Raw genomic sequence first — 16,172 nt, 5'->3', positions numbered from 1 at the left:
ACACAGGAAGGAGAGTCGGTATGAAGAGGATGATGAAGGACACAGGAAGGAGCGTCGGCATGAAGAGGATGATGAAGGACACAGGAAGGAGCGTCGGCATGAAGAGGATGATGAAGGACACAGGAAGGAGAGTCGGCATGAAGAGGATGATGAAAGACACAGGAAGGAGAGTTGGCATGAAGAGGATGATGAAGGACAGAGGAAGGAGAGTCGGTACGAAGAGGATGATGGACACTTATTTCTAGGGAGTTTTTCCTAGCCACCGTGCTTCTACACCTGCATTGCTTGCAGTTTGGGGTTTTAGGCTGGGTTTCTGTACAGCACTTTGAGATATCAGCTGATGTACGAAGGGCTATATAAATAAATTTGATTTGATTTGATTTGATTTGACACAGGAAGGAGAGTCGGTATGAAGAGGATGATGAAGAACACAGGAAGGAGAGTCGGTATGAAGAGGTTGATGAAGGACACATACTGGCACCGCTTCAGGCCAGGGCACATAGGGGCCGATTCGGATTTAGGAGTTTACGTCTTTCCTACACACATCTTGTAACGTCTGCCTGCCCCTGGACCCAGCTACCTGCCTCCTCCTGTGTATGACCTTCTGCCTGCCCCTGGACCCAGCTACCTGCCTCCTCCTGTGTGTGACCTTCTGCCTGCCCCTGGACCCAGCTACCTGCCTCCTCCTGTGTATGACCTTCTGCCTGGACCCTGGACCCAGCTACCTGACTCCTCCTGTGTATGACCTTCTGCCTGCCCCTGGACCCAGCTACCTGCCTCCTCCTGTGTATGACCTTCTGCCTGCCCCTGGACCCAGCTACCTGCCTCCTCCTGTATATGACCTTCTGCCTGCCCCTAGACCCTGCTACCTGCCTCCTCCTGTGTATGACCTTCTGCCTGCCCCTAGACCCTGCTACCTGCCTCCTCCTGTGTATGACCTTCTGCCTGCCCCTAGACCCAGCTACCTGCCTCCTCCTGTGTATGACCTTCTGCCTGCCCCTGGACCCAGTTACCTGCCTCCTCCTGTGTATGACCTTCTGCCTGCCCCTGGACCCAGCTACCTGACTCCTCCTGTGTATGACCTTCTGCCTGCCCCTGGACCCAGTTACCTGCCTCCTCCTGTGTATGACCTTCTGCCTGCCCCTGGACCCAGTTACCTGCCTCCTCCTGTGTATGACCTTCTGCCTGCCCCTGGACCCAGTTACCTGCCTCCTCCTGTGTATGACCTTCTGCCTGCCCCTGGACCCAGTTACCTGCCTCCTCCTGTGTATGACCTTCTGCCTGCCCCTGGACCCAGTTACCTGCCTCCTCCTGTGGTCCTTTACAAGCGCTGTGCGCTTGAAACCAGCTTGAGGAACTCTGCATGGGGCTAGGCTAGGCTAGGCTAGGCTAGGCTAGGCTAGGAATTCACAGAGAGAAACACAACCACTGTGTGTGAGAAGACTATCCCTACCACATAACCCTAACCTTTATTCATAAGCCATGAGGAACTGACCAATCAGATGTGGGCCTGACTACATCAATACAGTAGTCTGACCAATCAGATGTGGACCTGACTACATCATTACAGTAGTCTGACCAATCAGATGTGGACCTGACTACATCATTACAGTAGTCTGACCAAGCTGGATCACCCTATCAGGGTGTGATGTTAGTTATCTTTATTACTGGAGGTTTTGGGTTAGGGTGTGATGTTAGTCACCTTTATTACTGGAGGTTTTGGGTTAGGGTGTGATGTTAGTCACCTTTATTACTGGAGGTTTTGGGTTAGGGTGTGATGTTAGTCACCTTTATTACTGGAGGTATTGGGTTAGGGTGTGATGTTAGTCACCTTTATTACTGGAGGTATTGGGTTAGGGTGTGATGTTAGTCACCTTTATTACTGGAGGTATTGGGTTAGGGTGTGATGTTAGTCACCTTTATTACTGGAGGTATTGGGTTAGGGTGTGATGTTAGTCACCTTTATTACTGGAGGTATTGGGTTAGGGTGTGATGTTAGTCACCTTTATTACTGGAGGTTTTGGGAGTGCGGTGGGAGGTCCAGGAGGAGGGTTCACACCACCCCACCCTGGTGGCTGCAGAGATCCGGAGAAGGTAGATGGTATCAGGCTGAAGGTCACCGAGGAGGTACTGGGTGTTGTTCTGGGCCAGTTCCACAGACAAAACCGTGGCGTCTGTGGCCGTGCGGTAGGAGAGTCGGTAGGCCCAGATGTTACCACGGGACAGTTTGGTGGACAGGGGTTGCCACGACACCTGGATGTCTGTAGGGCTGTGGCTGGTCAGACTGAGCTCCGGGGTACGTAGGGGCACTGAGGGAACAGGAAGAGCGACATCATATACATCATTATATATTAGTCATTTAACAGAATCTCATTTCCAAAGCGACTTCCAATCAGTGCATCAACTAATCTAGGTAAAACGATCACATAATATGTTTATCATCATTACAAAAAGGTAAAAACCTTCTTCAGAAGAGCCAATATCTGAAAAATAATACGAGTGAATATGTATATTCAATATAATAGTAATACGATAATACATTGACTCACATCGTTTACCTGAATATTACGGCAATATTATCTCAAATGAAGCGATTTAGTGAAAGGAATCATTGAGTCCCTGTCCTCTACTGCTCAACTCAATTCAATTCAAGTATATTTTATTGGTGTGAGAAAAAAAAAAAAAGGATACAAATTTGTATGGCCTTACTCACCGTCCTCCAGAGTGTGTTGACAGACTTGGTCAGACATACGGCTAGCTCCCATCGGCATATAGGCCACAATGTAGAAAGAGTAGTTCCAGGCTGGCTCCAAGTCATCTATGATGTAGCTGGTCGTGTCGTTGCCAATCACTGCCTGATACTCCTCATTGTTTAGTCCTGGAACGGATAGGGAGCAGATGAAAAGCATAGGTTTAACGTAACGTGTAAGATGCTTCAAATGTAGGGCTCCCTTTAAAAAAGAGGAAATACCTAAATGGGACCTGGTTAAATAAATGAGAAATAAAAACAAATAAAATAGATATAAAAAGACCAGAGATCTTCATAACCCTGTGGTATATAAACAAATTGGATTCACTGTTTGGGTAAACTACCCAGCAAACCAAAATTGGTTCTGTGAACGTTGCTCTTACATTTCGTTTGCGACAGTATGCTCAAAATATGTGTTATTACATGATCTGGAAACCTAATTAGAACGTTTGGGGAATGTTCTGTGGGTGGCTGTTACAGATGTTGTGCACCACATTATAGTTAGGAGAACGTTCTACGGATATTTCATTTAAAAAAACATTGTTTGAATGTTTTTTGGGGGGGGATGTTATCCTAACGCTAGATAAAACCTTAACTATAACTTGTAGTCAAAGGGCTACCCACCAGCCTTGAAACAGAACTGGAAAATGGCAACATTATTTCGTAGATAATTGTAATTAAGTTGAAGAATTTGTGATCTACAACTTGTAAAAATTGCAAATTAATTAAGATATTATACATTTTTAAAAAAAAGGTACAATTTCAAAATCATATCCCATTTTGGGTAATTTCCCCTAGCAACATTATGAGGTTGCCATGTTAAATCTTGGTTACCATTGTTACACACATTCCATTGTTCATGTTTGCAAAAAGAAACGCCGGACCGGAGGAATCCAAAAACAATGCGAGATAAGAAGCTAAATAGCAACAACAACAAAAATCTCAGATGCCAGAACAGTATTTTATTTAGTTGTCGGGACCCTTGCATGTTTTGAGAGCAGTGTAAGCTAGCAAACGTTGACCTATCTTTAGTTTAGCTAGCAGGAAAGAGCAATGATGGCCCTTGTAGGCTAAGTACAGCTGCCCAAAGGACCTTATATTAACCGAGAAGTTCTGTGAGCCAGTGTGCAACAAAAGTAACCAAAGTGAAACTGTGTTTTTGATGCTAAATATCATAACTTTGATTAAAGAAAAAAAAAATGTATGTGCAACTTTTACAAGTTTTAAATCATTCATGCTCATAACACTATATACATCATGTTGCAGTTCAGTTTTCTGGGTCACGGAGCAACACATTTTTGGTAGGTGGCCCTTGGACTATTACAGGGAATCTTAGCTAATGTTCCGGGAATGTTTCTGGTTTGCTGGGTAGTCTTTCTGCTAATAGTCTCTCTTGCCCCTCAGATTTTCTGTAAACATTGACCTAATGCAGAGCAGAGTCACATTCCCTGTGTCTTTCCTGCCCACAGGCCTCAAACAGTCCTAACCTGTGAGTTAAAGAAAAACTTTTTTTTACATTTGTCTGTATCCACTTTTTAAGTGTTGTTTTTTTTTAGCAACAGTCAGCAATTATTGTTGTTTAAAATGTCAGTTAACTAATGTTTGTAGATTATCTTCTGATTTAAAATTTTTTTATTTGTGTGGAGGTGCTGACTAATGCATCACGTTTCGGCATCACTGTGCCTTCTTCAGGTTCTCCTTGTGGACCCTGAGGAAGGCACAGTAATGTCGAAATGTTGGTAAATACCCATTCAATGGCTGGGAGTTTATATATGGAGTATGTGACTTTCTTTATTTTGATAGTTTGTAGATTATCTCCTAACATTACAAGTGTTTGGAGGTCTGTTTGGTCTGGAATAGTAGACAGTTTACGTCCTATTTCAAAACCATTATATCAGGCTTAAAGAAAATGGTGTCCTGTCCCTTTAAGAGCGAGAACGGTGTGGTTGAGAAGGTTGAGGGTGGACAATGGCCGCCGTAGCTGTTGTTATTTTGGAGCGTTGGCCATTCTTCCTGCTTAAACCTCGACCTCGCCGTGGCGACAACAGATGGCCTCCAAGGAAAGCTGGTCACACATTAGACAACTAGAGCCGTAGAGGTTAGAGCCCTGCCTGCCTCCATAGTCTATTGAGGTGGACTGGACTCACTCCTTTCAATACCTTCATTGTGAAGTTCAACAAGTTCAACCACAATTTGCAACAGTTCTCAGTGACTTTTGGCGCCTGTAACCTAAATTGGTACAATATATATATATATATATATATTTTTTTTTTTTTTAAATTAAAACTTGCAATGTTTTTGAGGTTTAAAAAAGCTTCTAACGTTTGTAATTTCCACTTTGAAACGTCAGACTTGATTTGCCCTCATGAAATATATTTCAACCCTTTCCAAAAATGTCCATTAATTAGAATCCACATAATAATCATTCCTGCTGCTGCAGGATTGTTTTCCTGCTGTAGCAAACTGGCTCAAATTAAGATCCTACATCTGTAATAAGGACATTATTAAGGCTCATACAAGCTTATAACACGTCATTTACCCTCAGCTTTCATGTAGTGTACAGAGTAAGCAATGACTTTGTCAGCGTTGTAGATGGGTCTCTCCCAGGCCAGTAGGATGGCTGAGGAGGAGATGGTTTCAGCGTGGATGTTCCTGGGCGCGCTGGGCCGATCCTCAGACATCACCACGATGAGGCGTGCCAGGGACAGAACGCTGCCCTGCTCGTTCTCCGCCACACACTGGTAGATGGCATCATCCTCTGGGATGATCTGAGTGATCACCAGTTTACTGTGGAGGGAAACACAGAATTAGTGAACATCGAGTACAATCAGGAAATGGGGGGTTCTGGGGGGGGTTCTCCCAATTCCCCTTTATACAGTTTTTATTATGTAGACATTGTGATTAGATTTCCGCAAATTTATTGTAGGGCACTATTACTACAATCTGTTCTTGTTATACTGAAACGGTGAAGTTTTCTAATCTAAAAGAAAGTGAAACAGCTAACATCTATTTTGATTTGTTTAGGGATAAGTGGTGAATTGTCTAATAAGTTTAATAAGGTGGAATACGTTAAGGTTCTACCTGTTGTACATCTTGATCCTGCCGTTCAGGTGCACCTCCTCTCCATTTTTCAGCCAGGTGATGCGAGGTGGGGGCACACCCTGAGCCTGGCACATGAAACGGGCAGTGCCAGCCCTGGGACGAGTCTGGCTCTCTGGCCTCTCCACCATGGACGGAGGCTCTGGAGGGACATAACAACGGGTAGATGAGGTTAGTTTCTCCCTTTAACTGGTAGATGAGGTTAGTTTCCCCTTTAACTGGTAGATGAGGTTAGTTTCCCCTTTAACTGGTAGATGAGGGTAGTTTCTCCCTTTAACTGGTAGATGAGGTTAGTTTCTCCCTTTAACTGGTAGATGAGGTTAGTTTCTCCCTTTAACTGGTAGATGAGGTTAGTTTCTCCCTTTAACTGGTAGATGAGGTTAGTTTCTCCCTTTAACTGGTAGATGAGGTTAGTTTCTCCCTTTAACTGGTAGATGAGGTTAGTTTCCCCTTTAACTGGTAGATGAGGTTAGTTTCTCCCTTTAACTGGTAGATGAGGTTAGTTTCCCCTTTAACTGGTAGATGAGGTTAATTTCCCCTTTAACTGGTAGATGAGGTTAATTTCCCCTTTAACTGGTAGATGAGGTTAATTTCCCCTTTAACTGGTAGATGAGGTTAGTTTCTCCCTTTAACTGGTAGATGAGGTTAATTTCCCCTTTAACTGGTAGATGAGGTTAGTTTCTCCCTTTAACTGGTAGATTTAACTGGTAGATGAGGTTAGTTTCCCCTTTAACTGGTAGATGAGGTTAATTTCCCCTTTAACTGGTAGATGAGGTTAATTTCCCCTTTAACTGGTAGATGAGGTTAGTTTCTCCCTTTAACTGGTAGATGAGGTTAGTTTCCCCTTTAACTGGTAGATGAGGTTAATTTCCCCTTTAACTGGTAGATGAGGTTAATTTCCCCTTTAACTGGTAGATGAGGTTAGTTTCTCCCTTTAACTGGTAGATGAGGTTAGTTTCCCCTTTAACTGGTAGATGAGGTTAATTTCCCCTTTAACTGGTAGATGAGGTTAGTTTCCCCTTTAACTGGTAGATGAGGTTAATTTCCCCTTTAACTGGTAGATGAGGTTAGTTTCTCCCTTTAACTGGTAGATGAGGTTAATTTCCCCTTTAACTGGTAGATGAGGTTAGTTTCTCCCTTTAACTGGTAGATGAGGTTAGTTTCCCCTTTAACTGGTAGATGAGGTTAGTTTCTCCCTTTAACTGGTAGATGAGGTTAGTTTCTCCCTTTAACTGGTAGATGAGGTTAATTTCCCCTTTAACTGGTAGATGAGGTTAGTTTCCCCTTTACATTATAAAGCTCTTTGAGCATCTGAAAAAACACTATTCAATTCCATCCAAAACATACACGGATGGTTGAGGTCAAAGACAATATAACAGTTCGATCTCTGTGGATCCAGTACTTTACATTGTTGTCTGAAAACACATACAGTGGGGTAAAAAAAAGTATTTAGTCAGCCACCAATTGTGCAAGTTCTCCCACTTAAAAATATGAGAGAGGCCTGTAATTTTCATCATTATTATTATTTTCCACCATAATTTGCAAATAAATTCATAAAAAATCCTACAATGTGATTTTCTGGATTTTTTTCTCTCCATTTTGTCTGTCATAGTTGAAGTGTACCTATGATGAAAATTACAGGCCTCTCTCATCTTTTTAAGTGGGAGAACTTGCACAATTGGTGGCTGACTAAATACGTTTTTTGCCCCCCACTGTATATTAGAGCAATGAATACGAGCATAAGATTCTGGAATCGGAGACACAGATTTAAGCCAATCCTGGACAACAACAAAAAAAACACTTTCAATTAAGATTATCGACTGAACAGATTCTGTTGTGCAGGAAGGAAATGTACCCAAGTATTGTACCCACCGAGCACGGTGAGGTTGGCAGCAGCGTTGGTGTAGTTACGAGTTCCTGGTGTGGTGGCTCTACAGATGTAGACTCCATTGTGCTGAGGCTTCACATTACTGATCAAGAGGTTTCCACTGACAGGAAAAAAAAACACATCAAACTTGACGCATTTGAAACACACTTTTACCGTTAAAACAAAACACTGTAGTAAAACAAAAGAACATAAAACACAACGGATGTCTTAAATAATACTAATACAACCACTGATTTAAAAAGGCCAAGCTATATAGGACGTTGATTAAAAGGTACAGTCGGCCACGAACGAAGTAAACAGCAGTATTGGGGGCGAACGTCTGATCGTTGATTCTCAGTTTAAGCGTGATTCAAAAAAGCATCCATGGTGTATGTCTGTCTTACCTGCCCAGCACCCTGGCATTGTACACGTCAATGGGTTTACTGTCGGCTCGGCTCCAGGATATGATGGGTCTGGGGTTGCCCGTAGCGATACACTCCAGAACCACAGTGTGGTGGAGGGACACCGTCACATTCTGGGGGCCCGCTATGATCCGGGGCGTCTGACGGGGCTTAGGGCCAACACCTGAAACAGACAGGAAGACCAAGACACATGTCAAGTAAGCATTTAAAGCAATAAACAACGTTTCTATGTACATTCATGGAAATATACCAGGAAGTGGAGCTGTGATACAGCTGTCCATAGGAGAAATACACAGATTGCTTCCTTTATTGAATAAATGTGTTGTTGACAGTTCTTATTCTCAATTACCTGGTTTGATAACAGAGAGCGTTGCCTCGCTGCTGTTGACGCGGTTGCCGATATTGGTGGCCACACAGCGGTACTTCCCAGCATCCTCTAGCTGGACGTTGTGGATCTGGAGAACTCCGTTGGGCAGGACTGTGATTCTAGAGAGACACGGTATAGTCAGTGATAGTTAGTACCAGGACCTGATAGAACAGTATAAACACAACCCCCCCCCCCAAAAAAAAGCGATGAGATTGAAGTAAACTTAAGAGACAAATGCGGTCTTGTATATTGAATTGTACCCTAACATAAACAACGCGTAACATATTTATACCATACTAGTCTGATTTGAATAATATTTTAAAAACTATACAGCCATGAAGTGGAATGACAAATGCTTCTTGACCACAACTCGTGGTCATGGTAAGCATGGTCCAGCTGCAGACCCTAAACATCGCTTGTAGAACCTTTTTACATTAAAACACATATTCATATATACTGTACCTGTCTGTCTCCAGCGGTAGTGTGCTTTGGTCTAGCTCCCAGGTCACGCTGGCAGGAGGGTTAGAGGTCACCTGACAGGTGAACCTGGCCACGGAACCCTCAGTCACCTCCAAAAGCACAGGGTGCACCACGAACGGTGAGATATCTGGAGCACACAATGAAAGACCAATTAGCTATGGGACACAACACACAGACTGCCCTCAGAACACACAGACTGCCCTCAGAACACACAGGCTGCCCTCAGAACACACAGGCTGCCCTCAGAACACACAGGCTGCCCTCAGAACACACAGGCTGCCCTCAGAACACACAGGCTGCCCTCAGAACACACAGGCTGCCCTCAGAACACACAGGCTGCCCTCAGAACACACAGGCTGCCCTCAGAACACACAGGCTGCCCTCAGAACACACAGGCTGCCCTCAGAACACACAGGCTGCCCTCAGAACACACAGGCTGCCCTCAGAACACACAGGCTGCCCTCAGAACACACAGGCTGCCCTCAGAACACACAGGCTGCCCTCAGAACACACAGGCTGCCCTCAGAACACACAGGCTGCCCTCAGAACACACAGGCTGCCCTCAGAACACACAGACTGCCCTCAGAACACACAGACTGCCCTCAGAACACACAGACTGCCCTCAGAACACACAGACTGCCCTCAGAACACACAGACTGCCCTCAGAACACACAGACTGCCCTCAGAACACACAGACTGCCCTCAGAACACACAGACTGCCCTCAGAACACACATAGAATAACCAGGGAGTTCATGAGTTCTAGATGCAAACTGGTGCAACATATTCAAATGTATTTATTTACTTGACCATTAAGTCCAGGTGAGGCAGTTAAGAACAAATGGCTGACTGGAAGGTCTGTAGGACCCTAACCATTTAAAAACGTTTCTCTGATGAACTTGTTATCAAGTGTTTCACAAAACGACTGCATTGATTTCAACAACTTTTCTTTTGGGAATTTGAATATTCACCTTTTCAATCTAATAGTTTGAAGATATAAGGTCAAGTCTTGTCAAATCCTGACATTGATAAATGTGATCTGAACCCATGAGGGAGTTTAATAAATCCCAGCCACCACGTTCTTGTCTTTGAGCCAATCATCTGTGCAGCTGGTCAGCTGGCCGGATCAATAGAACAATCAATAGATCAATGGGAGAATGGCATTAAATGATGATTGGTCATAAATTAACACGAATCAATGGGCTGGCTCTCAGGAGATAAGGCTTTAAGACTGCAGATAGATGAAGAAGGAGGAGGCGGAGGAAGAGGAGGAATATAAATAATAAACGTATGATAATGAATCATCACAGAGATCTTCAATAACAAATACTAGAAGGTTCTGTCTGCCTGACCATTGAGTACATAATACAAACACAATGTGTCATTGGAAACAACAGAAACTAACGTCGTTAACGTGGTGTCCATTTGAGTCAGGATGGCTGAGTGATGTTAACTAGGAATCTTTCCATAAGCATACCCTAAAACTCACACAAATCCACTGGAAACATATAGGTACCAAAGGAAATATGTTTAACCTTCAATATGTGTTTTTAGTGATAACACATCTGACCCTCTCAGTCACAGGACCAGGCCAATACCATGTTAAAGACCCCCGTCACAGGACCAAGCCAATACCATGTTAAAGACCCCCGTCACAGGACCAAGCCAATACCATGTTAAAGACCCCAGTCACAGGACAAAACTATGTTAAAGACCCCAGTCACAGGACCAGGTACAGATCAATACCATGTTAAAGACCCCAGTCACAGGACCAGGCCAATACCATGTTAAAGATCCCAGTCACAGGACCAGATCAAAACCGTGTTAAAGACCCAAGTCACAGGACCAAGCCAATACCATGTTAAAGACCCCAGTCACAGGACCAGGACAAAACCATGTTAAAGACCCCAGTCACAGGACCAGGACAATACCATGTCAATACCGTGTTAAAGACCCCAGTCACAGGACCAGATTAATACCATGTTAAAGACCCCAGTCACAGGACCAGGTCAAAACCATGTTAAAGACCCCAGTCACAGGACCAGGTCAAAACCATGTTAAAGACCCCAGTCACAGGACCAGAACAATACCATGTTAAAGACCCCAGTCACAGGACCAGATCAATACCATGTTAAAGACCCCAGTCACAGGACCAGGTCAATACCATGTTAAAGACCTCAGTCACAGGACCAGATCAATACCATGTTAAAGACCCCAGTCACAGGACCAGGTCAATACCATGTCAAAGACCCCAGTCACAGGACCAGGTCAATACCATGTCAATACCGTGTTAAAGACCCCAGTCACAGGACCAGATTAATACCATGTTAAAGACCCCAGTCACAGGACCAGGTCAAAACCATATTAAAGACCCCAGTCACAGAAAATCAATGACTAGTTTCTCCTATTAAAGTCAACATAAAAATGTTGCTCTAAAGCAGATTTGAATGAAACATATTTCCTATTTAATTTGAAGCCTAATAAGAACAATATTGCACACAAATAAAAGCTAAACCTAATGTTGAGAAGGTCATCCTTGCCCTGGATTGTAGAGAACAGCAATCAAATGGCTGCCTTCCCCATTGCATATGATAATCACCTAAATATCTTATTAAAAAAATGTTAAGGGCCTCCTGAGTGGTGTAGCGGTCTAAGGTACTGCATCGCAGTGCTTGAGGCGTCACTACAGACCTGGGTTCAATCCCAGGCTGTGTCACAACCAAAACCGGGAGGGTTTTGCCAGGAGGGGCTTTACTTGGCTCATTGCGCTCTACTGACTCCTTGTGGCGGGCCGGGCGCCTGCAAGCTGACTTCGGCCATCAGTTGAGCGGTGTTTCCTCCAACACATTGGTGCAGCCGGGTTCCGGGTTAAGAAACGTGGCTTGGCGGGTCATGTTTCGGGGGACGCATGACTCGACCTTCGCCTCTCCCGAGCACGTTGGGGAGTTGCAGCGATGAGACAAGATTGAAATTGGGAAGAAAAAGGGGGGAGTGTAAAAAAATAAAATTTCAAAAATGTTTGTTTTTTTGTAACATGAGAAACATCTTGAAAACAATGGCACCATGGAATGTAGGCCTAGGTCCTCACCACCCAGAGCCAACTACCCTGGGCCCTGCTAAGATGATCTAAATGCCCACCCATAGATAAGAGGCCAGGCCATCCTCTCTGGTGGGGGTTTCTGCCGGTGGTCGGGATCAGCCATGTTGGGGGGTGTGGCCCGGGCAGCAGACTACTCCACTAATATGGTCAGCCCAGTCTAGCTTTGTCGTAAACAGCAGATCAATGGACAGGTCAGACTGCACAAAGGTTCCCTTAAAGGAGGTCAGGGTTCAAACCCAGCCCCCATGTCCATCCAATTTTAGACCAAATTGGGGGGGAGACCTGGTCGGATCGAAGACTGTTATCGGTCTGGTCAGCTATTGTCTACCCCCCAAAAAAAGAGACTTTGTTTTTTTGTTAGTTGTTTTGTTTTAGAATATGAAACAATGTTGCTGTAGTATGACTGTAAAGATGCGGGTGTAGTGTGATGTCATAGACCACGTTGCTCTATGACATCAGTGGTATAACACGGACTGTTATCAAACTGAAATCAGACATAATAAGAAACATCACAAAACTCTTGTAGCTTTCCTTTCCTGAGCATTTTTTTCCCCAGATGTTTGATAATACAACCTAGTCACCCGCATGACAGATCGGGCCTAGTCTATACATACATAGAACAATAGAGTTGCCCTTGACAATGATAGTGAGTGTGGGAGAGGTCAGCGACTAGAGAGCCACTGAAAGGACCAACGGACTAGTGAAAGGACAGAGGACAGCAGGACAGGGCAACCCCCAGACCCAGCACAGAGCTCAGAGCAGGCTAGGCCAGGCGGTGACATCACAAAGACTTTCCCATGCAACCCTTGACCTCTCTGGGCCTCTGGGAATGATGGGGAGCAGCAGAGAGAAAGAGAGATGCCCCTCCTCCAACCTCTGCCTCCCCAGCCTCCATACAGCTGGCCAAAACCTTTAACCCTTTAGGAGCCACACTCATCATTGCCAGTTCTAACAACTATTATCAAAACTTACAATAAACTAAGCAACATTGATATTGGTGTTGCTTTTGATAAACAAGGAATATGTGATACTTAAAATATCACCCCACCATCCCTAAATTATGTCCTACAGGAAAATATGAAAAAAATATCCTACCAAAAAGATAAACCAGACTAAACAAAGCCAACCCATGTGGTTGTGTCTAAGAACTGGCCTGGTGATGCTCAATAGACCATAGATCTGGACAGCTGTCCTGTCCACTGAGATGTAGACAAACTAATGCCCTGCAACAGAGTCTTTTCTTTAGGGCCAGTCAGGAACTATCAGGAACCGTCAGGGCCAGTAAGGAACTGTCAGGAACAGTCAGGGCCAGTAAGGAACTGTTAGGAACAGTCATGGCCAGTAAGGAACTGTCAGGAACAGTCAGGGCCAGTAAGGAACAGTCAGGGCCATTCAGGAACCGTCAGGGCCAGTCAGGGCCAGTAAGGAACAGTCAGGGCCAATAAGGAACAGTCAGGGCCAGTAAGGAACAGTCAGGGCCAGTAAGGAACAGTCAGGGCCAGTAAGGAACAGCCAGGAACAGTCAGGGCCAGTAAGGAACAGTAAGGAACAGTCAGGGCCAGTTAGGAACAGTCAGGAACAGTCAGGGCCAGTAAGGAACAGTCAGGGCCAGTAAGGAACAGTCAGGGCCAGTAAGGAACAGTCAGGGCCAGTAAGGAACAGTCAGGGCCAGTCAGGAACAGTCAGGGCCAGTCAGGAACAGTCAGGGCCAGTCAGGGCCAGTCAGGGCCAGTCAGGAACAGTCAGGGCCAGTCAGGAACAGTCAGGGCCAGTAAGGAACAGTCAGGGCCAGTAAGGAACAGTCAGGGCCAGTAATGAACAGTCAGGGCCAGTAAGGAACTGTCAGGGCCAGTAAGGAACAGTCAGGGCCAGTAAGGAACTGTCAGGGCCAGTAAGGAACAGTCAGGGCCAGTCAGGAACAGTCAGGGCAGGCCAGACAAAGGGCTAAAAGTGACAGACAATCACACAGAGAGAGCACTGGTCTCCACTGGCAAATAACCAACACAAGAACACGGCAGACTGACTGATCCCATTTTCCAGGAAATGGTGTGTGTGTGTGTGTGAAAGTGTGTAGGCCTTTGTGTGTGTGTGTGTGTGTGTGTGCGCGTGTGTGTGTGCGTGTGTGTTTCCATATTACTTTTCCTAAATTACACATATAACCTGTGAACCTGAGTATTTAATTATCTTTCAGACTGTCCATCAGTATATAATTGATGTTTAAAAAAAACTTTGAAAGAAGTCTATAACCCCACAAGAATATTTTACCACCAATAAGGAGAGGCCTGTCCACTTCCTGAAACACTGGACAACTTCTAATGACATGGAAAACTTTACTGAGGACTTTTCTCAATAACGTGTTTGTGTGTGTCATTACAAATGTTGTTGTTCTATAGCATTCTACATACAACCTGCAACGATGTGCTTGATATACCTGTTAAGAGGTATATACAATGCTTTCCAGTGACACATTGTATTTGCCTCATGCTCCATACTTACTTGTGATAGTCAGTCGGGATCTTTGGCTTAATATGGCTCCATATCTATTCTGAGAGAGGCATTGATAGAACCCTTTGTCTGACTCCTCCCCATCTCTCCTGACCTCAGGTATGTACAGTGATCCGTTGGACAGGATCTGTAGTCGTTCGCTCTCCTCTACCCTGACTCCATTCCTCAGCCATCTGATGGTGATGGGAGGCTGACCGTGGGCCACACAGTCCAGGGTCACTGGATCCCTGGTTATTACTACAACATCACTGGGTTCTGTGATGAAGGAGAGCTCACTGAAACAAAAAACACCTGGGAAATGGAAAGGAGAGGGGACCGTTAATGAGATGGAAGGAGGAGGAAGGATGGAGAGGAAGGCATTGATATGTTAGGTCTGTGGGACTCTATTGGGCACTTATGTATTGCACAATACTTGCATGGTTACCATAGCAGTGTATTATAGCAGTGTATAGCTTTTAGTGTAAAATTCTCGACCGTTTCCTGATTTTCCTGATAAATACATCACAAAGAGAAAGAAGAATAAATAACTCTGATACAGTGTATAGCCTAGTTATTGCTCAGGTTACTTGGTACACAATACAGTGTTGATGAGACCAAAAAATATATACCAAATTGTCAGTTTGAATTGGGAAATATCAGTTAATTTGAATATTTGAATGCATGGTTTTGGTCCATGCAGGAATTAACAACTGGACACAATCACCGCCACTCAAGTCAGTTACTCGATTCCTCTAGACGTAATGTAATCATAGCATTTTACACAGAATATTAACTTATTTTTTCCCTTTTACGTTATAATTTTTTTTTCTCGTGCATCCTTTTTTTTTTTGCCCGGTATATTATCCGCCCAAAAGGTTGTGGCTACATTCTGTGGTCATCCGGTCTGGTACGGTTTATGTCTGGTCACACACACACACACACACGGACCTCAAACTCTCTTGCAGTTGCAAAGAACTACTGACACAGAAAAGATACAGGAAGAAAACAAATTACTTAACCTGATAGTTGAATAAACAAAACAAAACACAGCAAACACTGCTGGTATCGATCCCTTTTCAAAATCGCCATTTATTCCGATTGTCCTGTCATTCTATAAAGGACGACCGCCGTTCCCCATCGTGCTGCGAGCCTCCCTCAAATAACGAATGACACCGGTGCTGAGAACTCCTGAGACAGACTCCGGCTGAGACCCCACCCCCCCGACGGCGCATGCGCTTCTTGAGCCAAGCTTTAATCGTGGGGCGCATGTGGTGGGTTTCCACTAGTGGTTCCCAAACTGTGTGGCGAGGGGTCTGCGGGTCGGCCGCGGGTGTGGGCAGGGGGGAACCACTAGTGGAAACACACTACATGTATAGTACCAGTCAAAAGTTTGGACACACCTACTGATTCCAGGGTTTTTCAGTATTTGTCCTATTTTCTACATTGTAGAATAATAGTGAAGACATCACAACTATGAAATAACACATGGAATCATGTAGTAACCAAAAAAAGTGTTAAACAATTTAAAATATTTTATATTTGAGATTCTTCAAAGTAGCAAACCATTTGCCTTGATAAATAAAGGTTAAATTTTAAAAAGTTAAAA

At 44.4% G+C, this 16,172-nt stretch overlaps 1 protein-coding gene across 1 annotated transcript in view; it reads right to left on the bottom strand.

Annotated features, from left to right (window-relative positions):
* The window catches only part of LOC112219065 (protogenin B-like), a 36,951-nt gene extending 21,239 nt beyond the window's left edge, over window positions 1–15,712 (bottom strand). Inside the window, exons 1-10 of the mRNA XM_042301923.1 lie at window positions 15,586–15,712; window positions 14,579–14,878; window positions 8,967–9,111; window positions 8,487–8,623; window positions 8,120–8,300; window positions 7,721–7,836; window positions 5,831–5,990; window positions 5,289–5,536; window positions 2,714–2,878; window positions 2,004–2,309 (exon numbers count right to left, since the gene is read on the bottom strand). Coding sequence (XP_042157857.1) covers window positions 2,004–2,309; window positions 2,714–2,878; window positions 5,289–5,536; window positions 5,831–5,990; window positions 7,721–7,836; window positions 8,120–8,300; window positions 8,487–8,623; window positions 8,967–9,111; window positions 14,579–14,878; window positions 15,586–15,655 — 1,828 coding nt within the window. The 5' untranslated portion in view covers window positions 15,656–15,712. The remainder of the gene's footprint in view (window positions 1–2,003; window positions 2,310–2,713; window positions 2,879–5,288; window positions 5,537–5,830; window positions 5,991–7,720; window positions 7,837–8,119; window positions 8,301–8,486; window positions 8,624–8,966; window positions 9,112–14,578; window positions 14,879–15,585) is intronic.
* Window positions 15,713–16,172: the final 460 nt, after the last annotated feature.

This window comes from Oncorhynchus tshawytscha, linkage group LG19 (genome assembly GCF_018296145.1).
Source record: "Oncorhynchus tshawytscha isolate Ot180627B linkage group LG19, Otsh_v2.0, whole genome shotgun sequence".
Classification (NCBI taxonomy): domain Eukaryota; kingdom Metazoa; phylum Chordata; class Actinopteri; order Salmoniformes; family Salmonidae; genus Oncorhynchus; species Oncorhynchus tshawytscha.
This window is presented reverse-complemented; position numbering and strand designations above follow the sequence as displayed.